Raw genomic sequence first — 25,836 nt, forward strand, 5'->3', positions numbered from 1 at the left:
GCTGCAGATGGAAAAAGGACCCCCAGGTAAACAAAGACCGCTTCAGTGGTGGAGAAAGAACCAAGGCAAACATTTGGACAGATTCAGGCTGACCACCAAGATCAAAGTACAGCAGCTTCAAGAAGCCCCATTAATCACTTACTGAATGAAAGTGAGCTCTATGGTCAAAGACCTCACTTCTTAGAGACAGATAAAAAAAAATGCAATCAATAACTGACTGGAATTTTCAAAAAAACATACTGATAAGCCACAGTGCTGGAGAGATTCCTTTGGACTGATGAAACTAAACGAGAGTTTTACATTAAGTCACAGCAGCTCTGTGTCCACCGAAAACAAAACAAGTGTTCGAAGGAAAAACATGAAAGATGGAGGAGGCTCATTATAGGGGGCTGCTGTGCTGAATCTGTGCAGGGCACAATAAAATGAGAAGATCATCAAGACATTCTAGAGCAAACATCACAAAGCTCTGTCTGTAGTGCAGATCATGGATCCTCCAGAACTTACAAGTAAGACCACCCAAATATGATGGAAATCACATTGGAATCTGCTGAAGTGGTCCGCTGTGCAACCTAAAATGAATCCAAGTCAACATCCATGGGAAGAGCTAGAAGTTACACTGGGAGAAGAAGTCCATCAAAGCTCAAGAAGAGTGGACCGAGTGGGCAGTGAGAGGAGTAGAGGTCTCATCCAGAAGTTGGCAGATTACATCACTGGTTTGGAGAGCAGTCTTGGAAACTCCCCGATTACAGTGATGGTGACTTTAATAACACAAACCTCACCATCGACCTTCCCAGATACAAACAGCTTGTTAAACGGCCCACCAAGGACAGGAAGACTTTGGATGACTGCTACTGCGACATGAAGGACGCATACCGGGCTTTACCTCGCACGTCTCTGGTTAATTCTGACCACGTTATGCTACAGTTACTACCACTTATAAACGAAGGCTAAAACCAGTTAAACCAGTAAAGAAATCGATTAGTTCATGGACTGATGAGTCAGGTGAAGCATTACAAGACTGTCTGGACTGGACAGATTGGGGCGTTTTTAAACATTCATGAGCTGACTGACACTGTGACATCTTATATCAGCTTCTGTGAAGAGGTTTACATTCCCAGCAAATCTATTGTGATTTATAACAATGGAAAGCCGTGGCTCACCAAAGATCTAAGGAATTTCCGTCAATTGAAAGAAAAAGCCCCTAAAACTGGTTATAAGGACACCTAGAGACTGTCCAGGAATCGGCTAAACAACGCAGTCAAATATGCTGAATGGAAACACAGAAATAAACTGGAGCTTCAGTGTGGAGCAGACAGTTGCTTCTCTGTGTGGAGAAGCCTTCAGTCTGTTACCAATTCCTAAAAGTCGTCTCCCAGTGCTCACTCAGACTCCTCATCCCTCCATGACAAACTTCACATGTTCTGTGGCAGATCTGACCAACAAGCTGCTCAGTTCTTTCATCCTCTCAGCTCCTTCAGCTCTGAGGTGGTTTTATCAGCAGCCACGTCTTCACAAAGCCTCTCCCCTCTTCTCCCTTTTCTATGAAGGAATACGACGACGTCAGGAAGTTGTTCACAACACAGAAGTGTAAGAAGTCAGCCAGCCCTGACTCTGTCTCACCGGACACAATCAAACCTGTGCAGGCCGCTCTCTCCTCTCTTCACAGACATCTTTAACTCGTCTCTCACTCAGTTCACTTGACCTGATTGCTTTAAATCTCCTGTTTTGCTGTTCCTAAAATTGATAAAGTAAGCTGCCTCACTGATCACTGGCCTATTGCTCTTACATCAGTTTTAATGTAAATATTTGAATGGTTTCTTCTAAGCCATCTGAAGTTTGTCACTGCTACTGATCTCGACCCTCTTCAGTTTGCATATCGAGCACACAGATCTGTGGACAACGCCATCAACATGGGCCTTCACTTTGTGTGCAGCACCAGGACGGTAAAGGAACTTCTGCCAGAATCCTGTTTGTAGACGTCAGCTCAGCTGTTAACACCATTGGGCCTGCGCTGTTGATAACTAAACTTCTACACTCTGAACTGAATCTTTCAATCTGTGAATGGATTTACAGTTTTATGATAAACCTGAAACGTATACGTTTGTGTGGACTCCCACCTCTCAGACAGTCTCTCTATCTGCACAGGTGCCCCACAAGGCCGTTGACGGCCCCCCTACTTTACTTCTTGTACCCCAATGACTGCAGGTCCACTGATCTTCAGTTAAATCATTAAGATTACTGATGACACCACCATTATTGGTCTAATTACTAACGGCAATGAAACACCTTCTGGAAAAGAGGGGTCTTGTCTTGTGTCTTGGTGAGCTTCAACACCCTGCTGCTCAAGACCCCCGAGACAGTGGAAATGGCCATTAACTTTCAAAAAAAGGGTCACAACATCTAACACTAGAAATGAATGATTCAGGAGTCAATATGGTGGACTCCTTCAAAGTTCTGAGCACAACAATCACAAACACTCTCAGCTGGGACATGAACACCACCACATCACTAAGAAGGCACAGCGGTGATTGGACTTGTTACGCCAGATAAAGAAATTAAATATTTCACAGCCAGTCCTCGTTCGGTTTCACAAAGCCGTCATTGAAAGTGTGATCACATTCTCCTTTGGTGTCTGGTTTGGCTCACCAACGGCACACTCCAAAAATAAATGACAGCGTGTGGTGAGATCTGCTGTGCTCTTCATCTGTGCAGACCTGTAGACATCTTGTGTCACTAACCGTGTCATAAGGACCACCACGGGCTCATCTCCGCAGCTCATCACTTCTTCACACAAACTCCCAAACACTTCAGTCAATTCAAACTCAAACTAACAGACACCTCCAGAGTTTCTTAGCCAGAGTGACAGCCTCTCCCAGCAGTGACTTAGCCATCTTCTGTGTGTATTCATGTGTTCTGTCAGAGACTGTGTGTGTACAGTGTGAGGACATGTGTGTGTGACACGGGAATACACACTACACACACTCTCACCGGCACATCACTATCTGCACATCTCCTTTATAATTGGATTATTCTACAACTTGGTGTGAAGTTTGTCTTTTTAACTTCAGCTCTTTCTGTTATTTGTCTGTGATGTTGTGTTCCGTTATAAGGAGCTCCAAATCTACCAAGTCAGATTCCTGCACATGAAGTACTGGAGAATAAAAGGGATTCGGATTTATTGTGATTGCAGAATTTTAAACACCCCCACAGATTCTGTCCGATCGGAGGAGCTCTTTACTATTAGTGTATCATCAGCACAGCTCCTGATTGATTCTTGTTAATTGTCTTGTGTTGTGCTCCGCCCCCAGTTTCGTTACACACTCCCAGATTTCCTAACTCGTTTTCTTTTCTTTTCTCTCCTTTCAGACTTCTGTCCCCTCACACTGGACATCAACACGGCAAGCAGAGACCTCCATCTGTCTGAAGGGAACAAGAAGGTGACACATAAGGGGACAAGAGCCAAATATCCTGATCATCCTGACAGATTTGACTACTGGTGCCAAGTTCTGTGCAGAGAGGTTCTGACTGGGACTCGCTGTTACTGGGAGGTGGAGTGCAGTGGACTCTTCATTAAGATTGGAGTCGCATATAAGGGACTGAGCAGGAAAGGAGGGGTCTGGGAGTGTGGCCTTGGATACAATGACAAGTCCTGGTGTTTGTGGTGTTGTGATTCCCAGTACTCTGTGCGTCACAATAACAAGCAGACTGTAATTGGCGCTCCCTACAGCCCCAGAATAGGTGTGTATCTGGACTGGCCTGCTGGGTCCCTGTCATTTTATAGCGTCTCACACACAATGACCCTCTTGCACAGGTTCAACACCTCCTTCACTGAGCCCCTCTATCCAGGGTTTGGGTTTGGTCTTCACTCCAGTTTAACAATCAGCCATCTGACACCATGTGACCACTGACCAGTACCCTCTACCGGTCACTTGATGTCCCCACAAGCTCAGGTCCTGTTTGAGTTTGTAGTTTAGGGTGAAATTAAGTTTACAGGATGGGTGGGTTGGAAGGGGCGGTACCTCTGTGATTGAATTTGTGGATGAAAATGTGGATGGGGGGGGTCTCCATTATTATTGGGTTTGAGTAGCCAATCAGGTGTGCGGAGACATGTCAGACCTACAAATACCAGTCTGAGCAGTAGGGGTCACTGTTGATTCACAGCCATATGTCCTTCAGGCTGAGGCCCCCAAGTGTCACTGAATGTCACCTGTTAAGTAGGACAGGCATGTGATCCTGCTGGATCAGAACAATTGAAAGGCGCTATACAGACTCAGTATGGAGAGCTCTTGAATAGTGACTATATGTAGGAGCAGAGAGTGACAGATGGGACTGGAGTGTTGTCCACTCACCAGCCATTTGTGACCCTCCATTGGTCACTCAAAGGGTCCTTCACTTCAGAATGAATTCACTGTGAATGTCTGAAGATGAGGACTCACCGGTTAGTCAGATGTCAGTCGTACTGACAGAGTTTGGTGTTTTAGTTGATGTCGCATTAAACTTTAAACTGCACCTCCTCTGTGTCCCCAGATTTGTCATTCTTGGTACCCTGAAAGCTCCAATATCCTAAAAAATGAATTCTCGGGTCAGTTGGCACACACTTGACATGGGTGCACATGTGTGGCTTTGCAGTGGACTGGCACCCTGCCTAGGGTTGACCCACCTTGTCCACACACCTGAAATTGAAAAGCGGATAAGAAAGACAACAAATGGACAGAAGGGGTCACTGATTGACCAAGATGGCGCCGACTGGTGTGGCTGGCTGTCTGCTCGTCTCTCTAGTCTATGTTTTAACTTTGTTTTTATGTTTTAGTTTATCCCAATGGCCACTGTCCTATGATCGTGAGTCTTTACTAAACATATTCTCTGGCTTGTTTTCCTCTCAATTTTCATCTCCTGATTGGATTTTTTGTGAACCTCCACCTTTGGTTTATTCATCTCCTGACTTCTTCACCTGGACGCCGGTGTTCACCTGTATCAGTGAATTGAATGCCCCTCGTAGACGCAAACGCACCCGCCGCCATCGTGGGAAAAGAGCCGGAATTGCTGTTAAACAACGCCGACTCAAGTCCCAGAGCTTTGATTCCTGATGCCTGCAAGTCGTTTATGACCCATCTTCTCCTGCTCAGGACTCCATCACTGGTTCATGGGCGCTGGACACCGGATTTAATCTCTCCATTTCAAGATAGCATCACTTTTCCTTGGCTTGCAATCGAGTAGTAAACACTGCTAATCTTCGCACGCTCACCCGTGCTCATCCTGCAGCAAGCTCTTCTACCTCCATCAAGGCTGCTCTCTTGAACGTGAGATCAGTGTCTAATAAAACTTTAATTCTGCAAGACCTTATTACCTCAAATAATCTCGATTTCTTCTTCATCACTGAGAGTTGGATTTTAAATGGTGACTCTACTTGTTTTACTGACTTGACTCCACCAGGTTATTCATTTTTAAGCTCTCCTCGCCTGACTCGTCGTGGGGGGGGGCGGGCATTGCCACTATTTTTAAAAGTAAGTTCTTGTGTTGGAGCCTTACAAGGGGTCTGTTTAGCAGCTTTGAACTCCAACTTTTCGAAGTGTGCAGCTCCCCTTCTCTACTGTTTGCCGTGGTTTATAGACCTCCTGTAATTAATGATACTTTCATCTCTCAATTCTCTGATCTCTTGGCTGATATCACCCTCTCTCATGACAAAGTATTTATTGTTGGTGATTTCAACATTCACGTTTGTCAATCGAAACCTTTGGTCAATGACTTTTTATCACTATTGAACTCATTTGATTTTATACAGCATATTAATACACAAACCCACTCTCTCTGTCACACCCTCGATCTCATTCTTACTCGTGATATTTCAGTGAATAATATTGATTTATGTGATGTTTCTTTTACTGATCACTTTTCTATAATGATGGACCTGAATATTACTGTCAATGTCCCTACTAATAGCTGTCCCCCACGCTGCTCGCGCTTTTTAAATTCTTCTGTTATATCTGATTTTAAAACCATTTTCTCTAGTCTTTATGTGCATGACCAAAATAATGGTATCGATGATTCTGTCATACAATTTAATTCTTCCTGTAAAATGGTTTTAGATTCAATTGCTCCGCCCAAGATTTGCAGTAATAAGGGTAGACCTGCTCCCTGGCTTAATGAAAATACACGATCACTGCGCCGCGCCTGTCGAACTGTTGAACGGCGTTGGGAAAAAAGATGGACTGATTGTCTCTAAACAGATTTTTAGGACTTCTCTTCAATTTCCAGGCGGAAGTTAAGATAACGAAACAAAACTTCTTTGCCGGTTTAGCATCCCGTCACTCAAAGAATCCTAGGGTCTTATTTAATTCAATTAATGCGGCCATTCACCCCCACTCTGCGATGGGATCAAATAGCATTGTGCATTCATGTGACCAGTTTCTATCATTTTTTGTCAGCAAAATCGATACTATCCGCTAGGGGTGGGCGGTTTGACCAAAATTGTATATCACGGTATTTTTCTAAATTATCCCGGTTTCACGGTATTCGACGGTATTTTTTTCCCCATGCATGAGTGGATGTTAACCACATTTTCCACTGCAGTTACTGGCTAAGAATAACCTATTCCACTGTCAAGAGTATTGTACATTGTACAAAAAAAAATTTTAATGTGCACACAAGTATTAATACAGGTTTGCATTGCCCCATAAAGTGATAGTTTTCAAGGGGGTGGCACTAATGGAGACAGAGACTGAGACTAATGGCATGACAGATGCAGTCAAAATATAGAACCTTTTTATTGAACAAATTTTGCAAAAGCAAATTATAATTTTGACAACATATTTTCAACCATACAAAGAGGCGTTTAGACTTCGTATAATATCCAGAAGTACTTGTCAAAAATTGTATTGCACCGAATATATGTCTTAGAAAAGGAATAAATCTATATATATAATTCACTAAGCCGGAAGACAAGTAGCCACCCATGGAAAGCACGCAAGAAGGGGCGTGGATTCACTAAGCCGCCGACAAGTAAGACACCCATGGTGCACGCAGGAAGGAGCCACGCCCACCAACTCTAAGACCATTGGATACGACGGCAACTCACAGAGCCACGCCCACCAACTCAGACGTGACGCCTTGGAAAACATGCCGTCATTTCTGTTTGTCTGTGCCACTGCCCACATGCAGCTCTGAGCCACGTTGACTTTTCATTAGTCAACCTCAGTGGAACCTTGGTTCACACACAGGCAGCGCGAGAGAGAGACAGAGGCACACACAGGCAGCGCGACAGAGAGAGCCGGGCAATCCTTTAAAACTGAGGTTAAAACACAATGAAGGAAGCAGTCTTTAAAAACCAATAAGCCCTGTGCCTCTTTTTCATTAGCGTCTCACCTGCTTCACCGCCCTACGACAGTTGAGACGCTTTCTCAGCTGTTGACCTTCTCTGTGCCTGACTCCACTACTGTCAGTCACCTGATTAAAAATGGTGAACTCCTGCAATGTTACTATCTTGGTTGGCTTTTAAATAAAGTTCGGATTTGTTCAAATGTTCCTTTTTTTTCCCTGTGCTTAAAACTCATTGAAAAAAAAAAAAGTCTTTATACAACTGCTGCAATGTTACAGAGAGAGAGAGAGAGAGAAAGGGGGGGGGTTTGGTTTGGGAAGGCTCCTGTGCTGCTGAGAGAGAGCCTGCGCGTGCATCTGAGCAAAGACAATTTCCTGTTAGATTTGCCTTTGCGATGACAATTGATAAGGCACAGGGCCAAACTTTCAAAAAGATGTGCATGTATCTGCCAAAACCAGTTTTCAGTCACGGACAGTTGTATGTTGCTCTCTCCAGAGTTCCATCTTTTCATTCACTTACTGGTATGCCTACAGGAACACGTGCAGCGAGCAAGCGACACACACACACACGCATACAGGTGGGCGACAGAGAGCGCTGGACGCATAAGAATAATAATACTTCATTACATTGATATACCGGCGCTATCCACACAGGGAGAAACCGGGAAGCAAACCCAAAATCTTCCACAGTCTCCTTACTGCAAAACAGCAACACTACCATTGCGCTACAAGGCAGTTAAAGAATGCACCGGCCTCGATTTTGTTTTCACTTCTGTTTACAGCGATCGGATCGTAGCATGCATTGTTGCAATGTTATTTTTCTTGGTGGCTTATTACATTATGGATGTTTCACATGTTCATTTTTTCCCTGTGCTTAAAAGACATTAAAAAAGTGTTTCTCAACTGTGACTCCGGAACAACTCAGTACACAAGCTATATTAAGCGTCAACAACGAAGACTCGCTACACCTTAATGAACAAGTGCTGAAACTTATCCCTACCGACGAAGTAACTTTCACCAGCGTGGCCTCCATCGTCACAGACGATCCCACTTTCAGTCACGGACAATTGTATGTTGCTCTCTCCAGAGGTCCATCTTTTCATTCACTCACAGTGGTATCCACAAACCCACCCCATTTGGACAACTGTGTCGTTCAGCAAGTGTTCACCCATCAATACATAATTATGCAGGTTGGCTAGTAGTAAATATTTTTTGTAAACCAGCTACACTTTCTGTTAATGTTAACAATCTCTGTCCACTGACACGTTAAAGTGACTTTTTAAACAACTTTACCATCATTATACTGCATAATATTTAAACTAATAAATAATAACAATAAAATAAATAATAGTATTATTACTGATAGTTGCACTATTACTTCAAGACTTCAAGCCCAGGTGCATTACACAGTATTCACCAAATTAAAATAAAATACAACAAGTGCAACTTGGTGATGACATCTTTACCATCTGAACCATCATTTAGGCAAACTGCATTAATATGGACCTTACTTCAAGCTAAGGCCCAGCGGTGGGCAAAGTCATTCCTGGAGGGCCGCAGTGGCTGCAGGTTTTTGTTCCAACCCAGTTGCTTTATTAGAAAACAATCCTTGCCAATAATTACATTTCATGGCTTGTTAGTGCTTTAACTCTGCCATGTCAGGTCATTCTCATATCTGAGATTTTTTTTCCCATTCTAAGGATATCATCCAAATACTTTGAAGTGTAAAACGGATGGGTAATTCTCAGTCCTTCACTTTTTTCTCTTCTCTTTCCTTCCAAGTATTTAATTAAACCAAATAGTGCATGACAAATACACACAGGTGTAAAGGGTAACAAGCAAAATGGAGAACTGCTGCTTTCTTTTGTCATTTGCATCTTATTGCTAATAAGGAGCAATTAAAAACCGAGAATGCAGCTGTTTAAGACTTAAATAAGCAATAAGGGTTCATAATCTTAACGAGGGAGATAACTAAAATGAAGCAGAAGTGTTTCTAGAGCAATAAGTGCTTCTTATTAAACAATTGGGTTGGAACAAAAACCTGCAGCCACTGCGGCCCTCCAGGAATGACTTTGCCCACCCCTGAGCTAAGCTATACTGGGAAGAAAAAAAACAAACTATATGTCGAGAACAAAGTCAACATTTCCACTTTATTCTCGCCGTTTATGTTGAGATTAAAGTCGACATTTCCACTTTATTCTCATATTTTACTTCATAATTAAAGTAGAATGTCGTAAACTAAACTTCTTCCTAAAATCAATGTTTAATCAATTACTTAATTTACCCCGTCATAAATTAATGCAGCACATTAAATGCTTTGTGTTACGTTCCCCGACCCAGTCACGATGCTCCTTAAGCGATCACCATACAGAATCCATTCACTTCATGATATTCCTGCTTTCTGAAAATTTAGAATGCTAAGATAAATACTTGATATCATTTTCATGATGAAATGCATTAAAGCAGGTATTACACAAGCACGGTAGTGAGGTGGTAGTGCTGCTCCCTCGCAGTAAGGGGTCCCCAGGTGTATGTTCAGTGTAAAGAACTTCATGGCAGGTGTGACGAGGCTCCAAAAAACTGGATGTATGAATGGGTATCGCACAGGTTTAACTTAAATATTGTGTAAATGTTGGGTTTGTGATCTGCTGGTCGGAGACACGAACACAGAATTCAATGCAAAACCCCAGTTCCTATCCTTCCTTTTTCTTTCACCACATAACCAATCACCACACAATAAACGTCTTTGTGAAATTAAAACTAGTTATAAACTTAGCCCACGGAGTGTTCAGAACTTTAAAAATATCTTCGTTATACATGTTTAATTATGCCATCCATTCAGAGTTGCGCCCATCTCTGAACGAATCACTTAACACAAAGCATTTAATGTGCTATATAACTTATGATGGGGTTTGAGAAAATTTAGTAAATTAAATATTCATTTTATGATGAAGTTTAGTTTACGATGTTCTACATTAATGACAAATTACGAGAATAAAGTCAAAAGAATATATTCTCGTCATAAGCGTCAAGATTAAAGTGGAAATGTTGAGAATAAAGTCAAAATGTCGTCACACTATTACACAGTACCCAGGTACATTACACTGTATTGAAAAGTACTAGGGTGTTGTACCATGTTAGCCATTATGAATGTAAAGAAAAGCCAAGCAAAATGACCCCTTTTATGGGCTAACTAAAAAGATTACAATATGCAAGCTTTCGAGGCAACTCAGGCCCTATATTTTGCCTGAAGAAGGGGCCTGAGTTGCCTTGAAAGCTTGCATATTGTAATCAAGACGTGACTGCTTTTTTTCGGCTGTCTGTCCACTTTCACCACGTGGCACACCTATGCTACCGCCCACTATTTGGTGGTGTAGCAGTGAAAAAGAGCCCTAGTGCAACAAATCTGTGTTTAGCGGTGTAGCAGTGAAAAAGGTCCCCACTTGAACAGTTTCCCGCTGCGCCACGTTCCGAACGTTGTTTAGGCAATTTAAACTGGTGTTGCGGTATAAGAAAAATCCATATCATAAAAAAAAATAAAAAACGGTTTTTGGTATGAACCGGTATACCGCCCAGCACTACTATCCGCCGTGGCATTGTTCAAACGGGCTATGAACTTTCTACTGTTAATCATGACATTGTCTTAGAATCTTTTGATCTAGTCTCACTTTCACAGCTAAAAAGAACTACTGACCCCCTTAAACCAGCCCCCAGTCCTCTGGATGTTGTACCACCATGTCTCCTAGTGGAAGCCTTTGATGTGTTGGGCCCACCCTTATTAGCCATCATCAATGATTCTATTAGTTCGGGTGTTGTGCCCTCATTTTTTAAACATGCTGCAGTCCGTCCCTGTCTAAAAAAGGCAGAATTAGATCCTGGAGTTTTAGCTAATTTTCGCCCAATTTCCCAACTGCCATTTCTGGCTAAAATTCTAGAAAGAATTATTTATAATCAATTGGTTGATCACCTTAACTCTAATAATTTATTTGAGATCTACCAATCTGGCTTTAGGCGTTATCATAGTGTTGAGATGGCACTCCTGAAAGTGTTCAATGACATCTCTCTAATTACTGACTCAGGTGACGCGGCAGTCCTTCTCCTCCTTGACCTGTCCGCTGCCTTTGACACTATTGACCATGAGATATGGCTGATGCGGCTTGAACATCTTGTTGGGCTTAAAGGGGCTGCTCTTAACTGGTTCAGGTCATATTTAACTGGTAGACACTTTTCAGTGACTTTTAATTCCTCTTCTTCATCTACTGCTCCTCTTAAATATGGTGTTCCTCAGGGATCCATTTTGGGTCCTATTTTATTCTCCATATACCTTCACCCTATGGAGCAATTTTTAGGAAATGTAACATTTCTTTTCACTGCTATGCTGATGATACTCAGGTTTATATTCCTGTCTGCAGCTCTGCAATGAATCAACTCCACAACTGTCTGTCTGAACTAAGATCCTGGATGGCTAATAATTTTCTTGATCTAAATCAAAATAAAACGGAGGTGCTTATAGTGGGGCCATCAGCTAAAACCCAAATTGGTCTTGGACTTCTCGACTCTTTCTCTGTCTTTTCCAAACCTCAAGTTCGCAATCTTGGTGTTACCTTTGACAGTAACCTCTCTTTTGAGAAACAAGTAAATTCTGTAGTCAAGAGTTGCCTTTTCCAACTTCGTCTATTAGGTAAGATCAAGCCTTTTTTTTATCTTCTAGGGATCTTGAGATAGTTACTCATGCGTTTATTTTTTCTCGCCTCGATTACTGCAACTCGCTGTATTCTGGGATTAACAAATCTCTGATACGCAGGTTACAGTTGGTCCAAAATGCTGCCGCTCGCTTTCTGGTTGGGGCAAGAAAGTCGGACTCTGTTTCTCCTATTTTAGCTTCTTTACACTGGCTGCCTGTCAGTATTCGAATTGTTTTTAAAATCCTGCTGCTAGTTTTTAAATCTTTACATGGGCTTGCTCCTGCCTATTTATCTGAACTGTGTGTTTTACACCAGCTATCTCTGGTTGTCCCTCGTACCAAGTATAAAACCAAGGGGGACAGGTCTTTTGCAGCTGTCGCACCTCGCCTGTGGAACTGTTTACCTCATCATATAAAGGAGTCGTCTACAATTGAACTGTTCAAAACAAGATTATAAACTCATTTCTACTCCCTTGCATTCAGTTACCTTCAGTAATACTGATGGCTTCCTCTTTGTGATTATATTACATTACTTCTATTTATTATGTATATAACATTGCTTCTATTTATTATGTATTTTATTTTAAGTTCATATATTTTATTTCTATTTATGTTAATTTGTTTTATTTTTCTAAAGCACTTTGGCCACAGCATTACTATGTTTGTTTAAATGTGCTATATAAAGAAATTGACATTGACATTGACACTAATTGGTCAGTCACCACACTACTGCCTCTTGTGGCCACTCTAAATATTACACAGCAATTTATACAAAAAGGAAATCTAAAAGATAAAAGCAGAAAACATTCAGTGAAATCCTGAGCAGTGAAACACGAAAGGAGAAAATGAGAAACAATCAGAGAGTCAGACGAATGGAGACTTTAACAGGAGGACTGAGGGGTGGGACTGAAGTGCAGTGGTGCCCTCTAGTGGACACCCGCCATATTACACACATGGGAAAGGGGGGAGAAAAGAATACAGTGCAGTGTAAAAGAAATAAGAATAAAGTAAAAACACAAGAATAAAACACCTGAAATAAAGAACTTTAAATATTATATCTAAAACTAATTAAGATTTAAATGAATTGAGAGGGTGACACGATCACACAGTCACATGACCTTCAGAGCTGACAGCTGAGCTGATTCTTCTGTAGCCAAACTGCCCCCTCTAGTGGCCACTCTCAATATTAAATGAATGGCAAGGCTTAGTGGAGGAAAGATTTGGGTTTGATCAAATGGATATTTAGTGCAGATTTCTTAATATTGTCATTAGCTTTAAGGACAGTGCAGCTTTGTTAGGTTATGGAAGAATCTATAAGGTTAAAGAACCATTATTTGAATTAATCTTTTTAATAATGGTTATTTATTTACAAAATACAAATTTATTATTTTTTTTACAGTTTATTAAAGAAACTCCCAATGGTATTTTTAGATAAAATAATAAGGACAACTGAAATTTGTCAAATCTGTTCATTTGTTAAGTTCGGACTTGTAAGCACCTCTGGTGACATCTCATGTGTTTTATGTCTAAAGATTTAACACTCCGTATTTATGATTCATATCTAAATAGCGTTGGAAAAGTCAAAATATGCCTTTTATATTCAAGAAAATGGGGAGTGTAACAAAGAAGGTGTTGATTTTTGTTGAATATTTTATCGTTAAGTATATCAGTGAAATCGATCATTTAGACCCGAGCATTAAATCTCCTTTAAATTGTTTAACTTAAGCCCAATATTTTTGGTCGCCTTTCACAAGCTTCTTAGAATAAGTTACTGGAGTTTCTGGCCATTCCTGCAGACAGAACTGGTGTGACTGGGACAGGTTGGTAGGCCTTGTTGCTCGCACTTTTTGTCACTTCAATCAGATTGAGGTCACTGATTTGTGATGGCCACTCCAACACCTTCACCTTGTTGCCCTTAAAGCCATTTTGTCACAACTTTGGAGGTCTGCTTGGGGTCCTTGTCCATCTGGAAGACTCATTTGTGACTGACCTTCACTTGCCTTGCTCAGCTCTTGAGATGTTGCTGCAATGTTTCTTCATCATTGTCCTTCCACATGATGTAATTTTTTTTGTGAAGTGCACCAGAACCTCCTGAAGACTCCACAACATGATCCCCCACCCCCCACCTCCATGCTTGACAGTTGAGATGTTGTTCTTTGGCTTGCAGTCCTCACCCTTTGTCCTCCAAACAAATTGATTGTCATTATGGCCAAACAGATGTATGTTGGAGTCATCAGACCAGAGGACATTTCTCCAAAAGGTCAGATCTTTGTCCCCATGTGCCATTGCAAACTGCAGTCTGTTTTTTTGATGGTGACTTTGGAGCAGTGCCTTCTTCCTGGGCGATCAGCCTTTCACGTGATGTTGATGTTGGATTCGTTTTACTGTGGATATCGAGATTCACCTACCTGTGTCCTCCAGCATCTTCACAGATTCTTAAGCTGTTGTTCTGGGTTGGATTTGCACTTTTCATGCCAAAGTCCGTTCTTCTCTAGGAGACACAATGCGTCTTCTTCCTGATGGGTGTGACAACTGGGTAGTCCTGTGGTGTTAATAGTTCACCATTATTGTTTCTAAAGATAAATATGGAACCTTCATCCATTTGGGAATTGTTCCCAAGGATGAACCACATTTGTGGAGGTCCACCATTTTGTTTTGGAACTCTGCTGATTTCATTTGATTTTTCCCATCATGTTAAGCAAAGAGGCAGTGAGTTTGATGGTCGGCCTTAACATCCATCCACATGTTGTCTCCAATGAGGCTAATTGGCTATCAGAAGCTCATTGTCTAATTGCCTAAAGGCTTGATGACATTTTCTGGAATTTTCCAAGCTGTTTAAAGGCCCAGTTCACAAAGTGTATGTAAACATGTGACCAGTGATGGGCGGAGTGAAGACTCACAAAGCACTGACACATTTGAAGTAGTTGTGTCAGAAATCGGGTCGAAGCTTCAAAGCATTTGACACTCGTCTCTCTAGTGACAACTCCTGGCCATTTGTGTTAACGTTACACAAACTCTTAATTAAGTTCAAGGACGTCTGTTAAACGTTTTATTTCTTTTATTTTTCACAAGTACGAATTAGCAACAAAGAGTCGGGTTCATCTGTGTCTTCCAGTGTCTGAGTACTCAAAACTCAAAACTAATGCTGACAGGCAGAATGTACAATACGACAAACAGGAGTTTAAATAAAACAAAATAAGACGCCTCACTCATGGAGCCCCCTGGCTCTTTTAATAAATATTCCCTTTTACATTGTCATTATTTTTGTTCCTGTTATTAGAATTCTTATTAGCCCTCATCTCTCCTTGTGATCACATTTAATCAACAGTCATTTGGGGTTTCACAGCCCTAATATTGCAGGTTTAAAAAGAAAAATATAAATTGAAAACACGCTTTGTCATTTGTCCTCAAATGGTTTCTTTATTCTGATTTATTTAAAACTGAGTAGGCAGAAAATAAAGGCTTAACCCTCTACATTGTCCAAAATATAGACGCGCACCTCTGAGAAAGAAGATGAAATCCTTAAAGTAACAGACATTATCATTCCATCAACTAATGAGATACCCCAGTTATTAATACTTTATAATATTTTGTGAGGCTCAAAATGAATGCGTTTTCATCAAACAAAAGACACAATCACAGTAAAGTCTGTCACAAGTGCTGATCAGGCTGTCCGGAGGCTCCACTGACTTTGCTTTTTGTATTCTGCGCGTGGTGCAAACCCGGATTCAAGTCGGATGATGAGATACCTTAAAATAAAAATAAAATAGAAATGTGTGTCAGCTATTTATAAAGTGACAAATAATTTTGAGAGATGTTATGGAAGAATAGTAGATCTGTTATGGAATCATTCCCACTTTAAACTTTCAAAAAAGCGATGACAAATTTGCAGAAGCTTGCTCACGTGTTCACAGTAATCCATCTTTATTCATTGCCACTTGACGTCTATGAATCCCACCATTAAAAGAATGATAACAAACAAAACACTGCGACCGATCAGCCTGAAATCACTCTGCTGGACCCAAAATTCAAACTTATCAGTGTGGAGCTCATCAGAGAGGCTGAGAGACACGGCGCAGATACGGCCACCAGCACAGTGTGACACACATGGGACACTCCAAGGTAAACACGGCTAGTATTAAGTGAGCCACACTGTGTAGCTAAAATCTACTGTATATGTAAAGTGTAATGTCAATAAAAGTAAGTTCAGCACATCAAGAAACTGCAGCAAGACTCAATAGCTAAAGAATCAGAGCAGGCATTGAGAAAAACCAAAGTGCTTAACGGAGTCATAAAGAAAATCATCAGCAGTCACCAACTAGAAGATACGCCTTAAATCTCGATGTTAAAACTACAAACAAACTACAAATGTTATTTCTCTGAATTGATCATCAATCCTATGAGTACCCACAGTGAAGTTCTTGGAGGGTTGAATCCTCAGCCTCAGGCCATTGACTCAAAACCGTACAATAATTTAAAGGCGTAACGCCACAAACATCTACACTCAAAACGTTTAATGTTGACAAAGCGAGATTTGTCAAGAGCGGATAATCAGACAACGTACCATCTCTAAAATCTAGACGCTGAGCCATTAACGCGGTCAAAGTGAGAATAAGCCTGAATTTATACTCACACCCTGAAGCAGATTAACAGTCAGATCCGCAATCTTGGATTGTGCCTCACATGTGATGAAGGGTGTGAGGCCGAACGTCGGTGACGTGGCACTTAATTCTAGAGAGACAACAGGGCAACACGTCCTAGCAACACAGTCAAGAAGGAGAAAGCTACAAATTGGCAATAGGACACACTTACAATTTAGCAATAAAAACAGTTTATTAAATTCATTAACACCAAATGCTCATCTCTCCACTATAACTTCTATTATTATACAGAGAGTTTTGGTGTGAGAATTGTTTGCCACATGCCAAGCAATGGTGAGGTTTCTCTCCGGTGTGAAGTCTGATGTGACTCTGTACGTTGCTTTGTTGTGCGAACTGCTTATCACATTCAGGACAACAATAAGGTTTCTCCCCAGTGTGAGTTCAGATGTGGGACTGAAGTACACTTAAGTCTAAGAATCGTTTCCTCCATCCAGAACAGCAAAAATACTTTTCTCCAGTATGGATTTTGGTGTGTCCATGAAGACTTTTCTTGTTTGCGTAACATTTGCCACATTAAGAACAAACATACTGCATTTTCTCTTCAGTGTGAGTTTGTGTGTGTACTCGAATACACCTACCGTTGAAAAACCTCTTTCCACATTGAGAACAGCAATATGTCTTCTCTCCAGTATCAATTTCTGTGTGCCTTTCAAAATTGCGATTGTCAGAATATTGTTTGCCACACTCTGGACAACAATAAAGTTTTTCTCCTGTGTGGCACTTTCTGTGCCTCTGAAGATGGCTTCTACTGGAGAACGACTTACCACAATCTGAACAGCAATGAGGTTTTTCTCCTGTGTGGATTCTTCTGTGCCTCTGAAGATGGCTTATCGTTGAGAATGACTTACCACACTCTGAACAGCTATGGGGTTTTTCTCCTGTGTGGATTCTTCTGTGCCTCTGAAGATGGCTGCTACATGAGAAGGACTTACCACATTCTGGACAACAATGAGGTTTTTCTCCTGTGTGGATTCTTCTGTGCATCTGAAGATGGCTTATCGTTGAGAACGACTTACCACACTCTGAACAGCTATGGGGTTTTTCTCCTGTGTGGATTCTTCTGTGCGTCTGAAGATGGCTTATTTGTGAGAATGACTTTCCACATTCTGGACAGCAATGAGGTTTTTCTCCTGTGTGGATTCTTCTGTGCGTTTGAAGATGGCTTATCGTTGAGAAGGACTTACCACACTCTGAACAGCTATGGGGTTTTTCTCCTGTGTGGATTCTTCTGTGCGTCTGAAGATGGCTTATTTGTGAGAATGACTTACCACATTCTGGACAGTTATGGGGTTTTTCTCCTGTGTGGATTCTTCTGTGCATCTGAAGATAGCTTTTACATGAGAACAACTTACCACATTCTGGACAGCAATGAGGTTTTTCTCCTGTGTGGATTCTTCTGTGCGTTTGAAGATGGCTTATCGTTGAGAACGACTTACCACATTCTGGACAGCTATGGGGTTTTTCTCCTGTGTGGATTCTTCTGTGCATCTGAAGATTGCTTAAACATGAGAATGACTTACCACATTCATGACAACAATGTGTTTTTTCTCCATTGTGAATCTTCATATGCTCATTAAGATCACTTTTTTGTGTGAATTGTTTGCCACATTCCAAACATTTTTTTCCAGTGTGAATTTGGATTTCTTTCTCCACTTGCTGTTGATCAGTTTTGATGGCTTCTGTCTGTGTTACTCCAGTAGCAGGGACAGAACTGCACTGCCAAAAGGCTGCTGTCAGGTCCTCTGATCCTCTTGCTGATTTCTTCATACCTTTCGTATTTTGTATTGAAGAGAGGGCTGACCAAATGAAGGTGAAGAGAAGCTGCCATTCTTCTGTAAATCTGAAAGAACACAAACATTTTAATTATTGTATTTTCACCGACGCATTTATCCAAGGTGACTCACAACATCTGAGACACAATTGGTTACATTTCTCTTGTTTTTCAACAGGAGCACAGGCAGGTCACATGACTTGCTCATGGTCACATGGTGTCAATAGCTGAATTTGAACCTGCAACTTCAGGGTTTGACGTCCAAATTCCTAAGCACTACCCGCCTTTAAAAATAAATGACACGCTAAAAGTAAAGTGGTGGCACACTGGTTGGTGTTCTTTCCTCACACTGAGGTGCCATTTATGGTCTGGACACTCCATGTGTGGTCTTTACATGTTCTGCTGCTGTCTGTTCAATTTCTCCACCTTTCTCTCACATGTGAAAGACAGGCCTGATCTGATCAATCGATCACAAATCAAAATCATTCAATTTTCACTCCAAATGACTTGACCGAGATCAGAAAATTAGTTGATCTTAACATCTGATCTTGAATGATAAAAGCATGCAAGACAAAGTTCCAACATTACCAAAATACAGAAACACATCCACTCCAGTCTAACAGTTTAATTGCCTTCCAACATGAAATAACAAATTTGCGGTTTGTAATATTTGTGCAAAAAGAAGTCAGTGATGGAGGATTCTCTGCTAACTCTTTCAACAATACAAACCTTATTCAGTATTTGAGAAGTCAACAAAAAAGGGACTGGTGTGAAGAACAAGCTGTTCAAAGGCTGAGGCGACCATCAAGCTTAGTCTAGCTCAGTCGCCTACTCTCACTCGGCCTCCAATAATGGCAGCACTTAGAAAACTCAACCTTATAATCTGACAGCAAGAACGCCAAAGACTTACTGGGACAGCAAAAACAGTGGAATTTGTAAGCCTGGACAACCAGCAGCTTTCAGTTCTGGAAGATGTCACCTTCTAGATCATTTAGATCCACAATTCCATCTGCCAGTGAGTGTTTGTTGACCGATTCATTTGTCTAATTAATTAACCAGGCATTAGATGTTTTGACTAAATCCCTTTGGTTAGCCTTTAGTGAATGTGTAGGTAGATGGGAGGAAAGGGATACAGAGTTTAACTGAGCTGGTAAATAAATATAAATCGTTATCAAGTGAAGGTCGATTAGTTAGAAATTGTAATCAGCCCTCTTATTGGCTTGTTGGGTAGAATGGTATGAGCCTAGTTTTTAGACATAAATAAAATAATACTAATTACGCATAATAAGCATTGAGTGTGAATAGTCACTATACAGTTATGAATTCTGTAACAGAAATGATCATCATAATGATTTTTTCCCCCAAATTAAACAATGGTACAAGGACACGTATTTCACAGATGATTGCAAATCTCAAACACATAAACTGCTCAGTGCCGGTGTCTCGACCACACAGACGCACTCGGAGTGACAGACGACAGCCGAGAGATCCAAAGAAACTCCACACCAACAGAACTGCAGAATACATGAAGAAATTGTCAATAAAGATAAAAATGATATTTGAGTCAGCAGCATCAGAGGTGAATCTTTATCTCTGTGAACCTTAAACCACAAGAGATGCTGGGCCACTGGCTTTCTGGAGGACTAATAAAAGTCGTCGTCCTACCTGTGCCCTCCTTATACGAGTGGGGACAGCGAGGGTCTGTTCAGTACGGCAGCACACGTCATGGATGACAGGAGGATCAGACTGTCCTCAGAACATGCAGATATGTTTATATTCTTAGATGAGAAACTGAAGTGTTCACTAAGACTGTCTCGTTTTCTTCTTGTCATAGCCGATGGCTACAAATATCTAATTGAACATTTTATTTTATTAAAAATGTAGAGTATGATTGACAGGCCTTTTGTTTTGTTCAGCTTGTTTTTGTTCCATTATATGTGCATTATGGGTAAATGTTCTTTGTGTACGCTGTATGCCGTAGCACTTTATTATGGAATGTGAATTTTATGTATGGCTAAAAATACATTTAATAGTATGAAGAAAAAAAAGGAAAATGGTATTATTGTTATTGATATCAGCAGATCCTAATGGAATGGGTGATCAATATCAGCTCTAAAGAATCCGATCAGAGCCTTCCTATCCAATAATGTGTCTAAATTTAGGTTTTCTCTTCTTAATTGTAATGTATGTGATGATATTTACATCCTCTAGAACCTAATCTGGACTAAAAAATAAACATACAAATATATCCGCTTGTGTTAGGGGGGCACAGTGTTTAGCACAGCTGCTTTATCGTTTAGGTGTCCTGGGGTCAAATCCTGCCCACAGTTGTTCTACATGGGGGCTCTGAATGGCATTTCTGGTTATTCTGGTTCTTCCCCTCATCCCTAAAAACATGCAGGTGAAGTGGAGTGGTGACTCCAAATTGACCTGATGTGACTGTGGGAGACAAAAGGGCCCAAGATCATCTCCAAGTGAAGATTTCACACCACTGCCAACTTGTCCAGACCAAGTTGCCCAGCAAGTTCAGGCTGACAGCAGAACACAAGATGCTGAAAGAAGACCCTCAGACCCTCTGAATGTCATCATGGCTCGTAGAGGTAGCTCTTGTCAACGTTAACGTCAAAGTCCACGAGATTACCATTAGAAAGATGAGGCACATATTAGGTGGGCACTGGCTTGAGCAAATTCACTCTTATTGAGTGCGCAGGGCGGATGATTTTATTCTAATTGATTTCTTTCTTTTTGTAGACATTTCTGCCTTAACTGCCACACAATTTAAGAAATATACATGTCTTTATCAAAATATCCATCCATCCATCCATTTTCCAACCCTCTGAATCCAAACACAGGGTCACGGGGGTCTGCTGGAGCCAATCCCAGCCAACACAGGGCACAAGGCAGGAAACAATCCTGGGCAGGGTGCCAACCCACCGCAGGACTTTATCAAAATATGACTTTTGATATTCTCATTGAACGTAATGCGCTGTTGGCCTAACATACGTCACAGCTTCAGTCAAAGCTTCATGATGTTCAAGTCATGCGCTGAACACTTTAGAATTTTGTTTATTCACCCAGGTTATTCTAATTTATCATTTATTAGGTAACCTATTGTTTGTTCAATGGGCCTGAGCAGGTGGTCTTTATCCAAATACAATTAACTGTGTTTTCAACTCTCATTTCAATCTTCTAAAAACATCAAAGCACCCACCGTTAGAATTTATAAATGCTCTCTTTCTTTTATATTTAATCACATTACTCACTTATTCCAACACTCCCAGGTGACTCTTCTCCTTCTCTCTCATTTCCCTCGGTGATTTTCTCTTCAGACTCTGATAACTCTGATTTCAGCTCTAAAGAATTCTCCTGCATAGCCAGATGTCCCGTATTAGTGGACCAGAGCTGTGAACTGGATGGAGATTCTTCACAGACATCTTGCTTGAAAATATTCTCAGTTTCATGCTTTTGAAGTTCAAGAACACCTGAGAAATCATTCAAATCCTCATCTTTAATGGCAGCAGTCACCCCCTTGCACTCCTCCTCCTCTTTAAAAACTGAAATTCTTTCTTCGTGATCCTCCAGCTTCACACACACATCCTCTGGTGTGAGCCACTCACAGTCCTCTTGTTTAATGTCCACCATTCTTTCATCCATGCCATCTTCTTTGGCAGAGGCCATGCTCTGTGGGAAACTCTTCTCCCTCTTTAAGTGTCTGCCCTTCTCTTCTCAGATTCACTTCTCACATTGACAGCCCTGAGCTGCAGGCCATTAGACACCTCAGTGTATGAACATGTGAAATGGGAAACCCCTGTGAAAATAAAAGTGTAGAATTAACTTCATAAAGTCAGTAAAAATAATGAGCACACTTCAGGGTCACAGTGCCCTCCATGAGGTTTGGGTCAAAGACACATTTTTCTTGATTTCCTTCTCTGCCTCACAGTTTAAAATTACAAAATAAACAATTCAGATGTGATCAAAGTGCATTGCAGACCTTCATTAAAGGGGATTGTCATACATTTCAGTGCCACCATGTAGATATGACAACACTTTATCTACACGGCACCATCATGTTTGGACACAGCAATGGCAGGTCTATTAAAGCCGTCATATTTAGGGCTTTGTTGGATATCCTCGCTGAAAATTGGATGGAATGACAGAATTAACACAGAAAAATGGATTTTAGATTTTAAAATGGAATTGTGCAGAATTTAGGGGCTGAAGGGGTGACTGTTACAAATCTCCCCAATATATTAAAACCATTGAATTCTCTGTAGTTCAAGCAGTCAGATACTATTTTGTAGTTTGTTCTTTTTCAAGTGAACGCAGCTCTTTGTAGAAATTCAGTCGCGCCTCTATCTATTTGTGCGCGTCTTTCCTGTAAGTTTTCTTGATGACAAGATGGCGCCTGTGTGTGTGTGGCGTGCCGTTCTGCTCTGCCATTTCTGGTTATGTCTGAGTTGCTTTTGAATTTTGCTGCTCTAGATGTTGATGCTCTCCTGGTGTATGATCACCAAACTCTTTTTGAACTGTGAAGTTTTGCTGAGGAAAAGTTTTATGATGGTGCCCAGGAAACTTTGCCACCGCCTTTGTCGGAGATTCCCGATTTTCTCCGTCGTGCTCCGGTTCCACTTTACCGGAGGAGGCGCCGTCGTCACCGAGGTAAACGCAGCAGTAGGCTGGTGAGGCTGAAGGCCTTCTCCGCTAGGTCTCTGATTGGATTCGTTTGGGCTCGTCGCCTCGTTTCTCCCCGACACTTATGGGATCCTGCCTACACCTGGTTGGTACCTGTGGCCGGGTCGGAGGAGTTCTTCCGGCTGTCACAGCCCCGCTGTTCCTACTATCCTCACCCCCGACAACGCGGAGCGGTTTTGGGAAATCTGCGGCCTCTCCGCCGGGCTCCTCGGAATGCAGGCGCTCCGATGACACCGGCTCCTGTCAGGACTGGTCTGGTAAACGCTAGATCCTTGTCAAACAAAACTTTTATTCTTAAGGATTTCTTCATCTCCAATGGACAGTGTGACGGAGACTTGGTTGCATGTTGGTGAATCCAGCGTTTTCTCAGAGCTTTTACCTTCGGACTGTGCTTACTTTAATTCTCCTCGGACATCAGAAAGACAACTGTCTTTCTTAATAAATATAGATGTAAGCAGCTTTCTTAATCATCTTCTCCTTCTAGCTTTGAACTGAGTTTATTTGAGCTAGGTTGCTCGCTCCCAGTGTAGTTTGCTGTGATTTATCGGCCTCCTAAATATAATAAAGACTTTCTCAATGACTTCTCCGATTTACTGGCTGAAATTGTGCCTAAATATGATCGAGTCCTTATTCTTGGAGATTTTAATATACGTGTATGTTGTCCTGATAAACCGATGGTGAAGGACTTTCTAAGTCTAATTGACTCTCTTAGTTTTATGCAGTGGGTGTCTGGACCGACGCATGAATTCGGGCACATGATGGATCTTGTCCTATCGCTCGGCTTTTCTGTGGTGAATTTGAGAATTTTGGACGCAGTGTTTTCAGATCATAAGCCTGTAATATTTGACATCACCTTGCCCTGTGAAGCTGGTAACCCCGTGCTTCTGTGTGGCGCTGTCGTGTCATTAATCCATCCACTGCTGTACATTTCTCTACTTTGTTTAGTCAATGCGATCTTCCTGACTCAGCGTCCTCCGATACGGAGGAGCTCTGTTCCTGGTTTTATTCCACCTGCTGAAGTGTTTTAGATGCTGTGGCTCCATTAAAAACCAGGCAGCCTAAAATGAAATCCGAGCCCTGGCTGAATGACACAACTCGCGATGTCAGACGCGAGTGCCGGAAAGCTGAGCACAAGTGGAGAAAGGACAATGTGCAGGTATCGTTTCAAGTATTGAAAGACTGCTGGCGTCATTATCAGTTTATTGTGAAAGATGCCAAAAGAGCGTTCATGTCAAATATTATTCTGTCAAACTATCACAAACCTCGTGTGTTATTTGACATTATAGATAGGGTTTTAAATGCTCCACAGAATGCCTGTATGGAACCTTCTTTTGAGACAGGTGAGAAATTTTTGCATTTCTTTGTGGATAAGGTGAACAATGTTAGGGCTCATATACCTCTCGCTGTTTATGACCCCTTCGCTGTTCTCCCCTGCTCTGCTGTTTTTTATCAGTTTGAGCTGGTGACTCCATCTTGTTTACATGAGATTGTTGGTCAATCGAAGCCCTCAGGTTCTCCTCTTGATGTTGTCCCACCTTCTCTTTTTAAAGAGATTATTTCTGTTTTAGGGCCACCTGTTCTTGCTATTATCAATAGCAGCCTTTCCTCAGGCGTAGTTCCTAATTTGTTTAAACATGCCATAGTGCAACCATTGATCAAAAAACCAAGCCTAGATCCCACTGTGCTATCCAATTTTAGACCGATTTCCAAGCTTTCATTTCTCTCCAATATTTTGGAGAGAAGTGTGTATATTCAATTGAAAGCCTTTTTAGATGAAAGTGATGTGCTTGAAGTGTTTCAATCGGGTTTTAAGCCACTTCACAGTACTGAGACCGCATTACTGAAGGTTTTTAATGACATCCTTTTGGCAACAGACTCCGGGGATTATGTGATTTTAGTTCTGCTCGATTTAACAGCTGCTTTTGATACTGTAGATCCTAGTATTTTATTATCTCGTCTGGAGCACTGCGTGGGCATTCGTGGTACTGCCTTGGCGTGGTTTAAATCGTACTTGACTCAAAGAACTTTTTCAGTGAGGCTAGATGAATTTAGATCCTCCTCTGCTTCACTATCATGTGGGGTTCCGCAAGGCTCCATACTTGGTCCTCTGCTATTTTCTTTGTATCTCCTGCCTCTTGGCTCTATTCTTAGAAAGCAGAAAATTGCTTTCCATTGTTATGCAGACGATACTCAGGTTTATGTACCCCTTAAACGTAAGGACGCTTACTCCATACAAACTTTGGTTATGTGCCTAGAAGAGGTGAAAGCTTGGATGGCAGTAGTGATGTGTCGTTCGTGAACGAGCCGGCTCTAAGAGCTGATGCTTTGAAGCGAACAAGAGGAGCCGATGCCCGTCGAGCAGAGCCGAAGCTTCAGTCGCTCCTGCTCAGCTCTGCTGAAAATCCATTCGGCAGGGACGGGACTTTATTTAGATGGGCACACAGAACATTGGCTCATAATGCCGGCTCGTTCACGAACAACACATCGGACTAGGATCGTACAATTATGTGAAAGAAGGAAGGGGGGCAGACGCTCCGAAGACAGCGAGTGTTGGTACAGGCCAGGTAGTGTCGCTCTGTGTGCCTGTCGCTGCGACAGACGAGGAGCCAGATTTAAATGCAAGCGCATCGTGAAGAAAAAAAAGAAGAGTGAAGAAATGAGTGAAAGCCGAAACAGAAGCAGCATCTGGCTGCATTTCAGTGATATTGGAGACT

General features: G+C 41.6%; 2 protein-coding genes and 1 pseudogene across 10 annotated transcripts in view; 2 read left to right on the forward strand and 1 right to left on the reverse strand.

The window, feature by feature from the left end:
- The window catches only part of LOC114652436 (tripartite motif-containing protein 16-like), a 274,064-nt gene extending 269,404 nt beyond the window's left edge, over positions 1-4,660 (forward strand). The window contains exon 5 of one of the 4 annotated variants that reach the window (XM_051927973.1): positions 3,367-4,660. In XM_051927973.1, the coding sequence (XP_051783933.1) occupies positions 3,367-3,908 (542 nt within the window). In that variant the 3' untranslated portion in view covers positions 3,909-4,660. The remainder of the gene's footprint in view (positions 1-3,366) is intronic. The other 3 variants (XM_051927974.1, XM_051927972.1, XM_051927971.1) reach the window with 3 other exon arrangements.
- The window catches only part of LOC114652431 (gastrula zinc finger protein XlCGF57.1-like), a 596,652-nt gene that overhangs the window by 438,705 nt on the left and 132,111 nt on the right, over positions 1-25,836 (reverse strand). The gene's annotated exons all lie outside the window — the stretch shown is intronic.
- The window catches only part of LOC114652498 (oocyte zinc finger protein XlCOF6-like), a 389,468-nt pseudogene that overhangs the window by 34,837 nt on the left and 328,795 nt on the right, over positions 1-25,836 (forward strand).

The sequence above is a fragment of the Erpetoichthys calabaricus genome, chromosome 5 (assembly GCF_900747795.2).
Source record: "Erpetoichthys calabaricus chromosome 5, fErpCal1.3, whole genome shotgun sequence".
In the NCBI taxonomy this organism is placed as follows: domain Eukaryota; kingdom Metazoa; phylum Chordata; class Cladistia; order Polypteriformes; family Polypteridae; genus Erpetoichthys; species Erpetoichthys calabaricus.